The sequence below is a fragment of the Doryrhamphus excisus genome, linkage group LG2, assembly GCF_037039965.1.
Source record: "Doryrhamphus excisus strain RoL-2023G ecotype Guam linkage group LG2, RoL_Dexc_Guam_v1.1, whole genome shotgun sequence".
Taxonomy (NCBI): domain Eukaryota; kingdom Metazoa; phylum Chordata; class Actinopteri; order Syngnathiformes; family Syngnathidae; genus Doryrhamphus; species Doryrhamphus excisus.
In genome coordinates, this window is record NC_136358.1 from 29,648,209 (window position 1) to 29,666,761 (window position 18,553).

Genomic DNA, 18,553 nt, shown 5'->3' on the forward strand with positions numbered 1-18,553 from the left:
ATGTTTACCATATTTGTGAGTGTTTTCACTCCTGCAGAAAGCAAAAAATGTAGTTTGGTGTCGCACACTAGTATGCTCGGCTCAATGAGCTCCCACACCCGAGCAGTCGGCTGCACTGTAGAGAAACATGGCTGCGACTGAACGTGCGGCGGATTTACGGAAGTGAGGTATGTGCAAATATTTGACTACATCGAGCATTGTTTCATTGTGTGGGGGAAATATAAAGCCCCTCTCTTTTTGCCCAGGCAAAATATGAAGGGGCGTTGATGTTTTTCGGCACATACACACGCACGTTAAACTGTAAAGTTGTGAGCGAAACAATCGGCTACCGAGGCTAACTAACATGGAGCTACTGAGGCTAAACTAGCCGCTAACATAATCGCCGCTATGTTTGTTGGCCAATTATTCTGCTCCAATCGGCATTTGCAATACAACGCAATGCTGTCTACTGGTTTCCCTGGATGGTCGTGATACATTTCCTTCGCCCAACTGCTGTGGTCGCACTGGTTAGCAACGTCAACAACGTTATTAGCTTTAGCCAAGCTACACAGGAGCTTGCCACGATTCTTTACTACGCGCAGCTGAGCAGCGATGTGTCCACTCGGCCAGCCTGAGAAGACGCCTCGCTTGGTCCGACAGAATTAGCATGGGTCGCTGGCACTCTGGAGCTTTCTAAGGTAGCCCACTGTCTTAATTCGTCGACCACACAAACTGCGATTCGGCTTCTCGTTTCCCATTTAGTCTTGTTTTAGCCTCGGGGTTAACGGGAAGTTAGTTTGCTTAGGGTTAGCATGCTACGCTAAGCTAGGTCAAGCAGCATTTGCTATGAAGTTAGGTTGTTCACGTTTAGCTCTTGTGAGCTTGCCATAAAAATGGTCACTAACACCCCCGCCCCCTCCTCCCCAAAAAAGAAAATTGTGATGTTTATTTTTTATTAAAGTGACTCATGAAGCGAAATATCGGCGGCTCGTAGCAACATTGTGTTGCTGCCAGACGATCATACAGAAGCCTTGGTCTTAGGCTTTTCGGTATGTACGCTAACACTATCCCGCGGATGCAAAGTTGCCACTAGGCCTCCGTGGAAGTGTTACAGTACGGTGCCAGTTTGTCAAGAATTGGCATAAAGCAACAGGCACTGAGCCTATTCGGGAATTAACTCCAAAAGGTGTTGGTTTGTATGGTTAGCTTTAGCCCATTTAGCCAACAACAGCCATGGTAGTTGGGCAGGTGTGTTCACGCATATCTTGCACATCTAAAAACCATCATAGATGACATGTGTCTTGCATTCATTCGATCTGCATTGGACGAGAGTGTATGCTGGCATATCAGCAAGCATTATGAACACTACAAGGAAACAAGCACGTTTTCGGGAGGATGTTGGTGGTAGACGTGTATGCTGGCTGGGGGGGGTGCAGCCCACCCAGCCTTTTTGCTTTTACCGCACCATACTACACCTTGCTTTCTCCATCAAATGTGCTGGCACTACATGGGATTTTTTTATGCAATTTTGGTCTCATTCCAGTAGGACGTGTGTCGTTTTTTGGTACATTGATGCACGCCAAAGACTTCAGATGCACGTTTGTAATTAGTATGTGCTTCTGAAGTTGCATCAAAATGCAGAACTCTACCACCCAGTACATGAGGCTACGTGACACCCGAGTGAGCATGTAATGGTTGATTATTACCAAAATTCCTATTAACTGTTAATATCCCATGTCAGGGGTCGGCAACCTTTACTATGAAAAGAGCAATTTTACCCCCTTGCCCACTACAGGAAAATAGACTGGAGCCGCAAAACAATGTCTTATACACTCCAACAAGAGAATACAACAAATAGAAGTGCAGTGAGTGTGCATGTGCAACGAATGCCAACTAGTAGGGTTATCATGGTATCATCTAGGTGAAACCTCACTACCTGATGCCTGAAGAAATATGTAGCACAGTCAATTGACAGCCTGTTTCTTTTAGCTGGCGACCAACAGCTGCAAGTATGCAGTCACTGTGCCGGATCTCCGGCGTTTTAATATGACCAACGAAAAAAAAAAAGAATCTGCCGGACCAAACAAACAAACACAAACTCATTTTAGCCATGCAGTAGGGCTCTGAATGCAGCTATTGCCAAGGCCCCCCCCCCCCCACCGCTATCCTACGATTATGCTGCATTCATTACAACTCAGGGAAAGGTGTATGATTTTGTGTGCTGTGCTCCAATAAGCTAGTGTATGCTATAGGGGTTGAGCCGAACCCGAATACGGTATTTGAAACGGCACGAATAATGACTTTTTATGAATAATTAATTTGAACAAATACTTTTTAAATGTTTGTATTTGGGTGAAAGAGTGACTGGTGTTCAGCAGTCGGAAACACACTACTTTTCACCTCAACTGGATTTCATAAGCTGTTTATTCTGAGATTATTCTGTTGGGATGCATTTAGTTGCCATTTACTTCTGGGGTTGGGTGTTCTCCTGTTGCCTCTGTTAGCATTAGCTCGCTAACGTTAAGGCTGTTGACAGTGTAAAGTTCACATTGGCTTTAACGGTTAAGTAAGTAAGGCTTGGGAACTTGTGTAAAATTGTATGCTCTTCTGGGTGGTATTCGGTACATTTACCTTAGTGGGGGACGTTCATGTTAATGATATTTTAGTAGTTTTTGGTTCAGACTGATGGTGTTTGTGATTTGAAGAAACATGCTTGCTCTTTCATCGCTGAACATGATTTATCTTTTACAATTGTTTAACCGCTCGTGGATCTGTGCAAAAAAGTTTCAGGGGATAAAAATAATTTATATATATATATATATGTGTGTATAAGTTTAAGTTCTGGATTTTTTTTTTTTGCCTTAAGCCCTGCAGCTGGGATGAGCGCACATGTTGAGTGAATTATGAGTTTCCCACAGTTTTGGCTGTCCAATTTGGGGGTATCAAAGTAGTTCAGATAAGAACAGACAAGTTGATCGAGTGCTCTTGCTAGTATTGGAGCTAAACTTACATAAATGTATGTGTCAATTACTGTAAACTTACCTGATTTGTTTACTTCCAATGCCGCTGTTTTTTTAATTATCTCATTTATTTTTTAGAAATGTCAAATAGCTCCAGGAAAGTATTACTTTTTTCCTCCATGTTTACCTGTGTGAGGGAGAACTGAATAGCATCCTGTCTGCTCATCCAATCACCAGTCAGAACTCAGCCAGGATGCATTCATGGTCTCACACAAAGTTGGATTTTTTTCATTTCAGTCTGATTGGCTTCTGGCTGCCCTCTTCCCACAAACAGCTTTTCTCCAAATGAGAAATATCGTCCCATTGTTAATCTTGCAAGATCTCATGACATGGTGTAATGTTCGTACATTATTGCTTATGGAGCAGAAAGTAGAGTGGTGGTGTATGTGCAGTATCTGAGATGCTGGATCTGCAGTGTTGGCAGCATATACGACTGTGATGTCACAAGTCCTTGTCAGGTATGTTTTAATTCCACCCTCTCAGGACACAGGGACTATGAAGATTGCGGCACGGAAAGGTTAACATCTTTCACTAGAATGGAGTGGTTTGCAGAGCGGATGTAAGGAACACCCCAATTGTTCAGATGTGTTTTGTGTGTCAGGCTGACTGCCCTGTTGGCACCCCCACCCCCCTTCTCTTTATGCATGTACAAATCACATTAGCTATCTCAGCAGGAGCCGAGCCATCAGCCGAGTCTGAGTGACAACGGGCACACTGCGCTCGGCCCCTATTGTTCCAGGTTAGGGTTAGCCCACCGTGTATTTGTTTGCAAAATGGTTCTGGATGTGCTCAGTGCAGGCAGGAAGAAGGTTGTCATCCTGGGATGAGTTTCCTTAAATGTGTTTGCGTATGGGTTGTTTCTGTCGGGGGTTGATGAGGTCACTTGTGCTAAGTGATGCAGTGCTCGTAAAAGTGCATTTGTTGGCGTCAGTGACAACACCACTTTATAATAACCTCTTGTATTGTCCTTATTTGTTAGCTACAAGCTGCATTAGATGGAGCAGTCAACACTCTTCATCTTGTTCAGCTAAACAAGCTAAATTTACAACAAGCTAAATTTACAGTTCATATTTTCACAGAAAACCGATTTAACAAGATGTTCAGGATCATATTAAAATCATAGCATCATTGCTTGAATTGTTTTGTGGGCTGCACGCACACCATTCAATGGATACATACAGTATCCCCCAAATATCTGTACACCCTTCCCATTCCAGCAAACTTGGAATGCTCCCATCAATCAGTATCGCCTGATCACATGGATTAACCTACAATTTTTATTCATGATGAGTGCCTTTGGTCTGGGGCACCATTAGACATTGCCAATGGCCCCCTGCAAATGGGTAATTATTACAAAATAAACCTTTGGGCCGATGGTCTTTTTTGCCTTTATTTGGTGAAACAGTTGTACTATTTGATGCAAACCTAGATTTGGTAAGGGAGTGATCACACACGGTGCTATCCATTGGAGTAGCCTTGGGCCAGCTCAATACGAGATGCATCATTTTGTTGGAAACCCTGTATGACACGGCAGACATAGGATTTGTTGTGATTGGCTTTGAAAGGCGTTGAGCGCCTTTTTCAAATGGAAGTCATTGTCTATATGTGCCCTGCGATTGGCTGGCGACCAGTCCAGGGTGAACTCCACCTCTTGCCCGAATACAGCTGGGATAAGCTCCGGCATGCCTGTGACTCAAGTGAGGATAAGCGGTATAGAAGATGGATGGATGGAAATTGACTGATTTTGATCAGTGGCTGATCGATCGGAGCATCCCTACTATGTGCCATTTTGTCCTTGAACAACCGGAGCAGGTGCCTGGTTTGCATTGCCAGCAGTAAATCCAGATGGTTCCCGGTGAACGTAGGCCCCTGCCAAGGCTGTTCTTGGTCAACAATGTTGACAAATGAGGGAAGGTGAAGTAGACGGGCAAATTGGTGCAGCATCTGCAGTAATGTGGTCGCCGTACTAAACTGCAGCGGTGAAGTGCTCCTTCATATCGAGGGGAGCCAGTTGAGGTGGCTCAGCATCTAGTGCAGATGCCTCCTGTACGCCTCATTAGTGAGGTTTTCTGGTGAGGTTTCATGCCCAGCCGAGAGAAGGCCCCGGGGCAGATGTAGGAGATGCTGGAAGAACTGGAAGAATCCAGTTCTTCCAGCATCTCCTACTGGAACAAGTGGCCGGAGATTGGGAAGTCTGCCTTTCCCTACTGAAAGGCTGAGCTCTGGGATGAAACAGTGTTGCCGAACCTTTTGCCAATCCCGAAGCTAGTTCAGGGAAAGAAATGGAAATGAACTCAATGCTTGCATAGATAAGACTCATGCGTGTTTAGCCAGTGTACAAACTGACCTTGTAGCATCTTATGGCAAGCTTTGTTTGGAATATTTCTACGTATATCAAACGCCTGGGATTAGTATTTTTGCGCCGAGGATGTTAGACGTCTTGGAGCTACACCTCGCTACAGAAAACACAAACATGTTTTTTACCTTTAGCTTCGCTTGACAACAACCGTACTTGTAGCCTCAGTCATATTTCCTCATTTGGAATCCGTCTTTGTGGTTTTCTATACTGGAATGGAAGGGTTGGGTAGAAAAAGGGCGGAAGTGTGGCTGTGGTGTGTTTATGTGTACAGTTTTACATGAAATACACTTCTTGAAGGTCCACTCACATGTGTTGCTTTTGCAGGTGCCCGTGTTCTGCTGCAGTGGAGAGCGCATCAGGATGCGGAGACTGTAGGCACCCGCCGTAGTATGGCCGCGTCCCGTTCCTCACGCGTCACAAGGTCATCAGTAGGGCTCAATGGATTGGATGAAAACTTTTGTGGCCGAACACTCAGGAACCGCAGCATTGCCCAGCTTGAGGAGACTTCGGTGCCTCCGCTTCCCAGGGCCCGGTCGCCCAAGAAGAAGCAGGACTCCAAGCAGGTGGCCAAGCAGGAGTCTCGGAAGGACGAAAAGCAGGAGTCCAAGCATAAGACCAAGCAAGATGCTAAAGAGGACATTGACGGTGACTCAAAGCAGGACTCTCAGCAGCAGATGTCATTGCAGGGAAGGCTGAAGGACTCAAAGGACTCTAATGCTTCCACAGCGAGTGAGCAGCCGCTGTCAGTGGCCTCCAGGAAACGGAGTGGGTCCTGTCTGGAAAAGGACAATAGCCTGGAGAAGTCGGAACATTGTGACAAAGGGAAGGAGGCGCCGGATGCCTCTCTTTTAATCAAAAGGGCCAAGCGGCGTTCCTGCTCTGGAGAGCCTCAGGGATGTGATGAGGATGCAGAGAAGCCTGTCTCTACTCCAGAGCCTCACAAGGGCAACAGATGTGATGACATTCCCAGCCTAAACTCTAATGTGGCTCCCGCCTCACCTGCTCTCAGTGAAGAGGAAGGGCAGCTGTCAGAGGCGAGGGTCAAAGATGGCCGCCTGGAGTGTGATGGGCCCTCGCAGCCCAACAATGCTCACAAGGCCTCTAATGGGTTGGGTGACAATACAGCAGAGGAACTCACTGAGGAGTCATGTACCACTCCCACCAGCTGCCCCGCGCTGCTCAATGGTAGCCAGGACCGGGCCCTTTCCTGCCCCCACCCTACGGTGCCTTGTACGAACTCTTGCTCTGTGCACATAGTCGCTAGCTCAGAGGACTCATTCGTTCCAGGGGACCCCCTCCCAGAGCTTATTGTGGCCAAGGAGCAGGAGGTGGAGAACATGGAGGTGGACTTGGTGGGCGACCCTCTGTGCTTGGCCGGCGAAGAGCAGGTGACGGAGACAGAGTGTGACACCAACGGGCGCCTGCTTACGCCGGAGCCAGACGCCATCAACTCGCCCCCCTCGGCCACCGAGGCCAACTGTTGTTCAGCTTACAACAGCAACTCAGGAGAAACAACGCCCCCGCTGCCGCCATCTTCCCCGCCGCCTCCACCCCCAGAGCCAGGGTGGGACTCGTCTGTGCCAAGCACACCCCCACCTTTCACGGAGCTGTACGAACACAGATACACACTACGGACTTCGCCCAGGAAGGTCGTCACTGGTGGCAAGACGACCTCTTCCAAGGCCAGCTCTCCACCTCCCCCAGACAATGGCCCCCTCAAGGAGGAGGTGGTGGAGGGCATGGAGGAGGGCTGCCCCGTGGTGGTAAAACCCACGCCGTCAGACTCTGTTGATACCCTGAAGGAGGAGCTGGGCTGTGCGGGTCTTGGACATGAAACCTGTGGTGAGGATGGCGGTCCAGGGGGGGGCAAAGATGTCAATGCTGGCAAGGAAGCGACGTGTGGCCACACAGCTGACGAGGAGGAGGAAGAGGAGGAGCCTGATGTGTACTATTTTGAATCTGACCATCTGGCTCTTAAACACAACAAAGAGTATGTGGCAGACCCCCCCCCCCCCCCCTTATAGTTTATTGTAATCTTTGCTGCTCTCGCTTTTATACTCCAATAATCCCGCAAAGCACTTGATTCTATTGGGATTAGTCAGCATGTTGGCACAAGACGGTAATCCTGTCAAACCTTTTGAATCCAACATCAAAAGAAGAATCAGTGATGCCTTCAGTGACATCCGTTAACACCACTACAAGTGCTTTGAATATTACTTTTGATTGGCCCTTGGTACATTGAAAAATCTAATCAATTCATAATTTATGAAATACATAATTAGATATTTAACCAGTATGCTTTGCCATCAATAACACAAAGGCTAAGATGTGGCTGGATTGGATAGAATTTTTTTAGATGCTCCTGTATCAATTCCATATACTTTCTGATATTTTTAGTTGGAGGTAGGTTTTTTTTGCCTTGAACTCCTTCTCACGAACCTAAAAAATGTGATATGAATACAAGAAACCAAACATATTTTCAAAATGAAAACAAAATGAACTCTGTAGTTTAGTGTACATTTTTTAGCATTAAGATGAGATGGCTTCAGTATAGCTTTGTGTAGTTGAATTGTTGGGTTGGGGGATCATTTCACAGTAAGGGGGTATCCAGATGGAAACGTTTTCAGGTCAAAACGGCAGCATTTTATCATTCCAGCCTCTCATCCACACGGTGACCGCATTCTGGGTGACCTGATACAATCATTTTAGAAAACAGCTTTCAGAGTGGGAAAGTCTGCCGGCTTATGGTTCCGCCCAGATGTACGGGTGCTGTGTGTATACATGTTTTTTTTTTTTTTTTACTCGGGTTGGGCGATATGGACCTTAGCATCTATCACGATATTTTTAGGATGCATCGCGATATGATGATAGAAATTAAGTTCAGCACAGTCTTGTGTATAAAAAAAAAAAAAAAAAAAAGCTACAAACCTGAACCTGTGTAATGAAAAATAATGAAATTAAAAGTAATCTCACCTAGCAAGCCACTCTATTTCAGTTGTTGAGGGCAGTCGCTTTCACAACATTAGATCAACTGTCAGTAGTTTTTTATATATATATAGACGCCGCATCAAGCGCTGGGACGTACGTCAACGTTGCCACCATATTGGATGTGTGCAAATCATGTACTGTATTTGATCTCAAGTTTTTGGTGCCTAACTGTTCAAGTACATTCGTGCCTGTATGAATGTATAAGTCATACGCATTAACGTATGTCTTTGTTTTATCAAATTAAGTACATTTTCTTGTATTATTGATATATGATGGCAATGTTGACGTATTGCAGCTGTGGACAAACCCACTCGATGTATGTCTATGGTGACACGCACTTGTTTCTGTTCATCTATTTACCGTTCCTGGAGACACCTCTTCAACTCACTTGTTATGTTTTGACCTGTGTGTTCCTGTGGGAAAAAAACTTGCCTGGAGACAGGACGACCTCAAAGTACAGTTGCTGGTTATACAACCGTGAGGCTAATACTGATATATGGCTGAGTCAATCAGCTACTCCATGTCTGCACTACACTATTAAAACCAATGCACTTTCGAAACCAAACCATTTCCATATTATAGCGATACCGCCGCATTAACCAGCAATTTTTCTTCTGTTGCTTGTTTTTGTTTGTTTCTCCGCCATCGCTGGACCATGCTAGCGGTAGAAGTGAAGCGCCAATGCATCAATACAAAGCACCGCTGCGCGCAGTTGCAGGCTATGCACATCATAGCATATGCGCATATATATATATATATGCGCATATAGGTTTGTGTTGTGTGTGTGTTATCTTTTAGCTTGAGTGACATTGAGGTCATTTGGCGCTGTTAATATGTATATATACTGTATTAATCTGTCCAGTCATTTATCTTCCTGAATTAAATGACAGAATTAAATACAGTAAAAATGGGCATATTTCGAAACATAATTACAGAATGAATGACAAGACACCATCTTGCATGAAGGAAATCATCTGAACGACTGGAAGTAAGACTGTAAATAACACAGGAAGTAAGGACAACTGCTTTAATACAACAGCGTAGAAGTGACAAGCAAACTGGTGGAAGCAGCATTGGTCAGTGTGAGCGCAGTATCAGTAGTCTAGTGTGAGTTTGCCCTCAGAAGGATCAGTGAGAGCTTTTGCAAGGTGGTGACTTAGCAAGTACTTTACTCCCCCTCCAGGCAGCAGCAGCTGTTGAATAAATTGTGTTGTGCACATTGATTTTCATTCATGTCCTGTTAAGGGAGATTGATCCGCTCGCCTCATCGAGCATCGGTTGCCGCACTGACAGTCGTCTGAGTCAGTCGACGCCACTCTCTGCTCAACTTTCTAGAAATGTACAATATTATTTAAATTATATCATGTATTATGATATTTATCTGTTGTTTTTTTCTGTCTGCTTCTCCCCGCACGTGTCAGTTACCAGAGGTTGCTCCAGACAATCGGCGTCCTGGAGGCCCAGCGAACGCAGGCCATCCTGGACCTGGAGACCTTGGCACGGCACCAAAAAGATGCCCTGGCTGACCCTATCAGCTTTGTGGAGCAGCTGCAGAAACAGGTAAACATTAGTTTCTTACACTCGGCTGTCAAAAAACACTTGGTAAAATGTATACACGTGGCCTGTGCCTATTTGGTGGTTCTCAGGTCAGTCTGGGCTTGCCGTGTCCTCAGCGAGTGGTTCAGCTCCCGGACATCTCGTGGGAACAGTACACCTCTGGCCTGGGGGATTTTGCACGGGAATTCTGCGATAAGAAGCGTAAAACCAGGCAGCTCAAGCTTATTTTTGACCAAGGTATGATATTTTTATTTTAGTTTTTTCAAGGCACCTGTGTCACTAAGTAGTTTCTGCCACTCGTGTCCACTGTTTAGGCTTGCCTGCCCGACCAAAAAGTCCCGTGGAGCCCAAGAAGGAGTACGATTCCTCCAGCATGTACTCCTCACTGCCCACTAGTGACGGCCCAGATAATGGCAGGCAGACGCAGGTATGCCTCTCAAATGGCGTAACTAGTTACTTCAACAGGAAGGAAGATGACATTTTGGTTCCAAGCTCCTCCCTCTCTGTCTGGATGACCTTATGAGTTGATAATTGATCTGTCTGCATGTATTCAGTCAGTCAGCATCTCCATCTTGCAAAACCTGGTGGAATGTGTGCAACAAGCAGTTGAACACACAGATGACGATGGCTACATGGGGGGGGTAGGCCTTCTAACATCCTGTTTGTTGCTGTCATTTCCACAGATGATCAGGGGGAGGATCTGCCACCCAAACAAGCCTGACACATTTAACCAGCTGTGGACTGTGGAGGAGCAGGTAGCCAACATTCCTCAAGTCAATACTCTGAACTTCACACTTGTTTGTCTGGCACCCTTTTGTTGTTCCTGTTGCTTTGTCACTACCATGTTTTCTCTGTAGAAAAAACTGGAGCTACTCCTACTAAAGTTCCCGCCCGAAGAAGTGGAGTCCAGAAGATGGCAGAAGATTGCAGACGAGTTGGGCAATCGGACAGCAAAACAGGTGATGGGCACTAAAGCAAATGGAGGCAAGGGCGGTCAAACCTTTTTCGTTGAGGACCACACACAGCAATATTCATATTAATCCATTTTCTACATTAAAAAAGCTACAAAAAAGGTTAGCTAACCCAATATATGATGAACTAGCTGAACAAAATATATTAGCTTTGTCTTATAGCGGACAGATGATTGGTCATGAGGTGGAAGGAACTGCCTGAAGAGCTCTGAGACACTGATTTGCACTGACATGCACTGTGAGCTGTAAGGTCTTACATAGACAGGTGTGTATCTTTATGTTCAGTCGGTTTAATTAAACATCTCCGGACTCCAGTGAAGGAGTTGAACCATCTCAAGGAGGAACAGAAAAAATGGGCAAATCTCCAGCTCCCATTCATTTTTGGTTTCCATGTCTTTGTTCATGTACAACAAAAACGTGATTGTGTGTTGTTGCTACGGCAACAGCGTCTGAAGCATGATTCACATGCTTGACCTCCATTTCTGTCCCTCTGTCAAACAATGCAGGTCGCCAGCAGGGTGCAGAAGTACTTCATCAAACTGACAAAAGCTGGAATCCCCGTGCCTGGAAGGACCCCCAACCTGTGCATGTACACTAAAAAGGTACACCACAAGCCACACCTACAACTTAATTGATGCAATCTTATACTGGCGGCGGTGCATTTGATATAACCATGAATCAGTCAGATTGAATGAGTTAAGAAAACATTTCATTTAAAAACTGCATTTTGTGTTCAATTGTGTTGTCGTTGACTGATAATTAAAATTTATTTTGTTGATCTGAAACATTTTAGTGTGACGAACATGCACAAAAATAAGAAACACTTTTTCCCACCACTGTACGTGGCCAGCCAATTCCAGGGCACGAACAGACAACTATTCACACGGGCATTCTCACAGACCCATGGGCAATTTAGAGTCTCCAGTTAATCTAACGTGCGTATTTATGTCATGTGGGTGAAAACCCACACATTGCACGGGGAGAACATGCAAACTCTACACAGAGATGCCCAAACGAAGATTCAAATCTCCTGACTGCGTGGCTAACTGTGGTGGTAAAATAGTTGATTATTGTTGTTTATGAGCGTATTTATATGTGCAATTTTTTTTTGCTTTTTTGAATATATAGTTGGCAGCTGCTACCTGAATTTAAGTTCTGTACAAATCTCCACCAGTAAGCATCGCCGGTACTCGTCAGGAAGGGCATCCGGAATTTATAGGGCTCAAGCCAAAAATCAGTATGCAAATCAAAAAGGTCCGCTGTGGCAACTTTGCAATCAGGAAAAAGGCGAAAGAAAACAAAGAAACAAACAAGATATTGCTAGTGATTTTGAATACCTGACACTTGGTAACAATAAAATACTCAATAAAAGTAGGCAGTTTAAAAAATAATGGCTTCAGCTATTTTATTTATTTTTTAAAGGTTTTAATTAATGTATTTATGTATTTATTTATTTTTATCATGGTATGATGTGGTGTCAAAAATGCTACTAATGAGCACCCTTGATTTTCTCTCCAGGCATCCAACAAGAGGCAGCACCACCTCAACAAGCACCTCTACCGCCCTTCTACCTTCCTCACCTCCTACGAGCCCCCTGTCTTCATGGATGACGAGGACGAGCGCTTGGCGTATTATAGCAGCATGCAGGACCCTTCTGCTGATGACTCGGTCTGTCAGCCCTTTCTGTATATTCCTCTTCTTGGGAGTGTCCCCCTGGTCCATGTCCGTGTCCGAACAAGGCAACAATTTTTACTGGAGAAGTTTGAAAGCCACTCGGGGGAAATGCAGGGAAATCTCAACGGCAGCTTGGGTGTGGAGGAGGAGGACGACACCAGGTTTTGCAGATAGCGTGTGTCCATGTAGGAAAGTCTTCACAACACCCCCACCTCCACAACCACACACACAAACACTAATTGGTCATGAGAGTTAGCGTGCCTCACTGGGTGCTCGTGTTGAGGTTAGCAGCAGACACTTGATGTGCAATTCTCTACTGAAACACTGAGGGAAGTGTTTTCAGTTGAGTCAAGCACAACTCTTTGCAATTAGTAATTACAGTTAGGGCACTTGCCTACATTGCAAATGTATTGTTTGTCATAGGAGAAGCTGTTCAGTCACAGCTGAGTTTGGAGAGTAAAAAGTCAGGCGTTTAGTATATTTGTCTTCAGTGAACGTGCACCCTTTGACTAGTTGAGACATGGTGTCGATTCGGGAGTTGTTAGAAAATCCAGCACGTGTGTTGTGGTTGTCTCCAGCTTGTTGACATCAGAAGGCTGAAATTGCATATGTTGCAAAGCCACGTCTGACTTCATGAGATTGCGTCCTTTGAAGCCAACTTGAAGTTGGCCTCGTGTCTAGCTGTCGCTCATCGCCCGTCTACAAACATTCTGCTTTGTCTCGTTATTAGCGCTTGCTCAACTCTCCAGCCGTCAAACCTTCTCTGCTCTTCTCCTCGTGTGGCTGCAAGCATGTGTCTCCACATCAGCCGAGTCGTCCCTCTCAAGATTTGGATTGGATGCATGATTGACGGTTTGGTTGGGAATGAAAGTCACTTCAGACTCGCACCTGCTGTCACTATGGCAACAGGAGGCGTGAAGGACGCATGCTGTTCTTTCTGATGTTGCTGCACATGTCGACACACACTGAGCATGTCTCGGGCTAGCAAAGAACGACGCAGGCCTTGTCCGTCCTTCCTTATCCGTCTTTCGCCTTCCCAGGATGACGAGGGTGTCCCAGCGGAGCTGAGAAACCTGCCCGAGTACAAAGAACTGTTGGAGTTGAAGCGGCTGAAAAAGCAAAAGATGCAGGAGATCCACGAGGACAAAGTGGCCGTGCGACACATTGGCTACAAGGTATCCCCGCATGATGCGTGACGCACCCTGATGACCTCATCGACGTCTCGCTGACGTATGTTTGTGCGTTTGCAGTGTGACATGTGCGGCATGGAGCCCATCCAGGGGGTGCGATGGCACTGTCAGGATTGTCCACAGGACAGCTCGCTGGATTTCTGCTCCAACTGCTCTGACTGGTGAGATTCTTCCTGAGACTTCTTATTTTTAACATAATCGTGCTAACTTGTCTGTACCCTGTGTTGGGAAAAGCACATTAAGGCGAAACAACAGAAGAGTGTCTTCTGTTGTTTGTGAGAAGGGTTCCCAACACATTTTAGCCTCCAAAGCCACAGACACACAGCTGTGCTGTTACGGACGCCAAGTAATTGTGTGTGTACATGCACAACTTGGGCTCCATTAGTATATTTTCACCATGTTGTGTTTGAATTCTGAATGTAAGGAAGGTTTTTACAATGTCCGATGATGATGTACAGATTCTGAGTAACAGAATACGAGAAGCACGTTTATTTTGAACACAGCTCATTTTAGATGTAAATTGACTTTCTCCACACATGGAACACACTTCCCTGACCGTCCTTCAAATTAAGGGCGCCGTCTGCCCCACGTCTGCCTAAACAAAGCAAGAGTGTCATAAAATAATCTTCCATATGCCTTTGGAATTGCATAGGTGACGACATCTTCCTTCATGACAAGCACGGGCATTACAGTTGGTTGAAGATTTTGTAGCAAAATGTAAACTCTGCTGAATTTAAATTTTATATGGTTTTATATCGTCATATCGTGATACTTCCCCAAAATATTGTGATACATGTTAAGGTTCATAATCACCCAACTACACTTATGAACTATTTTTGTGAGATGAGCTCTCACTCTTACTGATATTTGCTCCTTCTTTGTTGGATTATAACATGAGCTCTCAGGCTGACGTCTTTGTTGAATTGAATCGGCAGACACATGAAATCTCACTCTGATATTTGTTGCCTGTTTTTGCTGGATTGTTAGATAAGCTCTCACTCGTACTGATATTTCTTGTCTTTCTTTGCTGGATTGTGAGATGAGATCTCACTCTGACCGGTACCTGTTGTCTTTCTTGGTTGGATTGGCAGATGAGTTGTCACTCTGACTGATATTTTTACTTCTTTGCTGCATTGTCAGACAGAAGAGCTGTCACTCCGACTGATATTTGTTGTCTTCCTTTGCTGGATTGTCATGAGCTCTCACTCAGAGATATTTTCGTCTTTATTTGACACCTTGTTAGACATGCTCTCACGCTGTCACATTTCTGTTCTTTTTGCCAGTTTGCTGAAGACCGAGACTCACAAGCCCAACCACCACTTGGAACCAGTGTACCAGGTGGACACCTTCCTAGACAGAGACTACTGCCTGCCGCAGAGCACAAGCTACAACTACCTGGACCCCAACTACTTCCCAGCCAACAGATGACAGAGCGGCAGGCACCCGTAGCTCCAGGCTCTTTCCACGTGTCCCACAGGCGACTCTGTGCATGGCTCCATCGTCCAAGTCTAAGACAAGCGCTTTATCCCGCCGTCAGGCTGCCATGTCAGCAGGCAGGCGGTGAAGGCGGTGCAGGCAGCGGCCTCAGAGCGGACCACAGTGATGCTGCTGCTGGGGGATCCGTGATGGTCCTCCACTTCCCGCTCCACCTCAGCCAGGTTAATCAATCAACAGATCTGTGATTTGAAAACACTATTATAAAGACAAAAGTGGACTGAAGGCACGCCAACATTCCCGACTCCAGGAAGGCTTTTTTTTTTTCCTCCTCCTCCATTGTCGCCCGCGCTCACCCCCACGTGCTGCTGTCATCGTGGACTGTGAACGTCATGGAGTGTTTCCTAACTCACACGCTAACTCTGTCACACCTGCTTCCTCGTTTTCTTCCCGTCGTCCTTGCGGCCTCTCAAGTCTCAAAGGATGTTTCAATCCATCTAGTTTCTCTTTCACTGTGTTGGATCACATAAAGTGTTTATGGTGACCAGTAGATGGCGCTAGCTGTTGTGTGCCAATTGAGGGGGAAAAACAGTTTTGTCACATCTTTCATTCAGCGCTCCACTTGGAAAAGATTGTATTTTTATTCGTCTATTTAAAAAAAGATTTGAAGTGGCACTCGTTGCCTCCACAGTGGAACTGCGCTCATTTTTACACACACACACACACACACACTCATAGATTCAGTTTGTGCTTGACTAGACACATCTTCACCTCTTTGACACCTGCTTCAGTATCCGTGTGTAACAGCCTGTTCTTATGTAAAGAAAAAAAACATGTACAAAAATGCTAGAGGACAAAATAAAAGTATGTGAAAATAGTCTTTCTACACCTCTGACTACCTTCATTTTATTTCATTAAAACAAATTCAATTTATCAGAAGCCATGGCAATTTTTCCATAACAGTTGGCTATAGTATTTTGGTGTCCAGTTATATCTCATATTGTATACATGTTCGTTCCTTAAAAGGTACAGGCCGTTTTGAGCTAAATGTTTTTTCCCCAGTTGGACGTGGCGATGCACACACCTCAATGAGACAGAGGCCCGTCGAGTCAGCCTTCATGATTTCACAGAATAAACCTTTATTTCCATTTCACTATGGCGGCCTCTAGTGGACAAAACGAATACCGATTTTGTTTACAAAAGGCAATTCCATGTCAGCCCATTCACACAAAGGTTAATAGTTCAGTTTTATCTCATGGAATGTAAAGTTTTAATATATACGAATACATAGTCACACAAAGGTTATAAGTTACATAAAATTACAAGACAATAGTAAAAGAGACTCCTATAAAGGACACTACAGTCGCTGGGCTACCTCTAGTATCTGTCAGCCTCTTGTGGTAGAAAGTCTGAAAGGATTATAAGACCTTGCCATTCAATGTGATGCAACTTTGCTGTTTGGGCTGATGAGATTGCTTGTCGCCTGGCGACCAGCTGCGCCGCCCACACCCCGAACAACCCACACGGTGGCCCACGGAGGCCCCGCCCTCGATGGGGTGCCGCGGCCCGGCCCCGAGGCGGTTCAAGCCCCGAGGCGCGACCCCGGCAGCCCCACCCCCGCGGCAGCCCAGGTGCCGCGGCCCAGGCGGAGGGAAAGTAGTTTTTCACGCCCTGCGAGGCCCACATTGACCCCAGCGACTGCACATTTTTCATTTTTTGTCTTTCCAGCCTCATGAGACTCCAATGAAAGAAAGTCAGTCCATTTTAGTTCAGAAAGGAGTGACCTTTGACCTCAAGCAGGCCTCAATTTAGTGGGTTTGCAGGTCTAGCCACGCCCCCTTTTGAGCCAGACACTTGAAACTTGGCACACAGGTCAGCGGCCAGCCCCTGATACACATATCAAAAAATCAGGGTCCTGGATCAAAGGGTCCGAGATTTATGGGAAAAAAAGGTTTTTTGGAGGGAAAGCAGTTTTTCACGCCCTGCGAGGCCCATATTGACCCCAGCGACCCCAAATTTTTCAGAGGTTTTGTCTTTCCAGCCTCGTGAAACTCCAATGAAAGAAAGTCCATTCATTTTTTTCATAATTTTATTTTCCAAATCTGGCTGAAATGGCCACAAAGGCTCTGAGAGTCATTGACCTGCAGACTGTCGTGCTCTTCAGACCTGATCCGCAGAATTTTTTTTTCCAGACAACGCCGAGGTCTGAAATTCGAGTATGTTGTTGGGGGCCTCCAGATGAGCGGATCGACATCAGTCGGGCATCAGTCGGACATGTACTTTCCGACCAGCGGGCGTCGGAATTTCGTTGTTTCCTCATGTTTACGCCCCCGCCGATTGGACAAAAAATGTTTAAATGTGTCGAAAAATGCAACAGAACATCTACAAAGAATATAAAGCAAGTGTGCACAGTTTCACTTCTGTGTGACCTTTGGTTAGCTACTTGGCTTTAGCAAGGTTGTATCGAGCTGAAACCAATTTCTTCCTAATTGATGGGACGGTGTCAGCAACATATTGAAAAATGAAAAAAAAACTCCAAGAACAAGTGTTTCTAATTTTGACAAGTTGATGGTGACCTATGACCTTTAAGCAGTCTGTTCGATTACTAGGCAAAGTTCCTTTGGAGCTAGACTCATGCACCTAGACTCACACTCATGCAGTAGAATTGTCTGATGACATGGTGAAAAATTGGTGGACCTAGCTCCAAGTTTGATGAATTTATTAAAGTTTTGTTTTTTTAGGGCCTTCCACCGGTTTTGGGGTCAATCTATTTGAGAAGGAAACATGGTTCCTGTTGAGTCCCGTCCCTGAAATTTTGCACACTCGTGCAGAATAATTGTCTGATGATATGGTGAAAAATTGGTGGACCTAGCTTGATGCTTGGCCTCAGGTTCCGACCCTCGCCTCCAGTTTGCCCACCGGCCGGCCACCGTTTTCACTTTGCCTGCAGGCCGGCAGCTGACAACAGATTGCCCGCTGACCACTGCAGGCTGCGCCCTGCCGCCAGCTTCGTTTTGCTCTCTAGTCGCCGTCGCCGCCGCCATCAGTCTGCTGTCCCGCAATCTTCAGCAGAGTAAGACAAAGCTTACATTAGCCACGACTTTACCATTGAGAAAACACAGTATATGATTGCCCAGCATAACGATTACAGTCACAGTGTCATGAAAAAATCCCATCAAATATCAACACAATAGATAGATTTAGAACAGACTTGGCCAGTCGTGTGCAAGAATAACCTATTTACGTGGCTTAAAACAAGTAAATTAACAGCTATTTCTTTCATAGACAGTACCGCAAACCACGCTGGGATGTGCGCCTATCGACGCTCCATTATGGAAGGACAAGGAACTGCTGATTATGATGCGGGCGAGGGAGGATGTC

At 45.6% G+C, this 18,553-nt stretch overlaps 1 protein-coding gene across 2 annotated transcripts; it reads left to right on the plus strand.

The window, feature by feature from the left end:
- The first annotated feature begins 11 nt into the window (after nucleotides 1–11).
- On the plus strand, nucleotides 12–16,058 carry zzz3 (zinc finger, ZZ-type containing 3). 2 transcript variants are annotated; one of them, XM_058062126.2, is made up of 12 exons: nucleotides 12–167; nucleotides 5,683–7,348; nucleotides 9,768–9,906; nucleotides 9,993–10,140; nucleotides 10,218–10,330; nucleotides 10,587–10,658; nucleotides 10,761–10,862; nucleotides 11,381–11,476; nucleotides 12,393–12,542; nucleotides 13,589–13,723; nucleotides 13,799–13,899; nucleotides 15,022–16,058. In XM_058062126.2, exons 2-12 carry the CDS (start codon nucleotides 5,748–5,750, stop codon nucleotides 15,164–15,166), a joined length of 2,802 nt encoding a protein of 933 aa, XP_057918109.2. In that variant the 5' UTR covers nucleotides 12–167; nucleotides 5,683–5,747; the 3' UTR covers nucleotides 15,167–16,058. The 2 variants fall into 2 exon arrangements, with proteins under 2 accessions (XP_057918109.2, XP_057918110.2); XM_058062127.2 differs by lacking the exon at nucleotides 12–167 and adding an exon at nucleotides 279–677.
- The last annotated feature ends 2,495 nt before the right edge of the window (nucleotides 16,059–18,553 follow it).

Bases quoted from the DNA above. Each gene is read 5' to 3' on its own strand.
- zzz3 (XM_058062126.2), top strand. From the start codon at position 5,748: ATGGCCGCGTCCCGTTCCTCACGCGTCACAAGGTCATCAGTAGGGCTC. The intron at 7,349-9,767 runs GTATGTGGCAGA...CGCACGTGTCAG, and splicing joins GCTCTTAAACACAACAAAGA to TTACCAGAGGTTGCTCCAGA. The intron at 10,863-11,380 runs GTGATGGGCACT...CAAACAATGCAG, and splicing joins GCAATCGGACAGCAAAACAG to GTCGCCAGCAGGGTGCAGAA.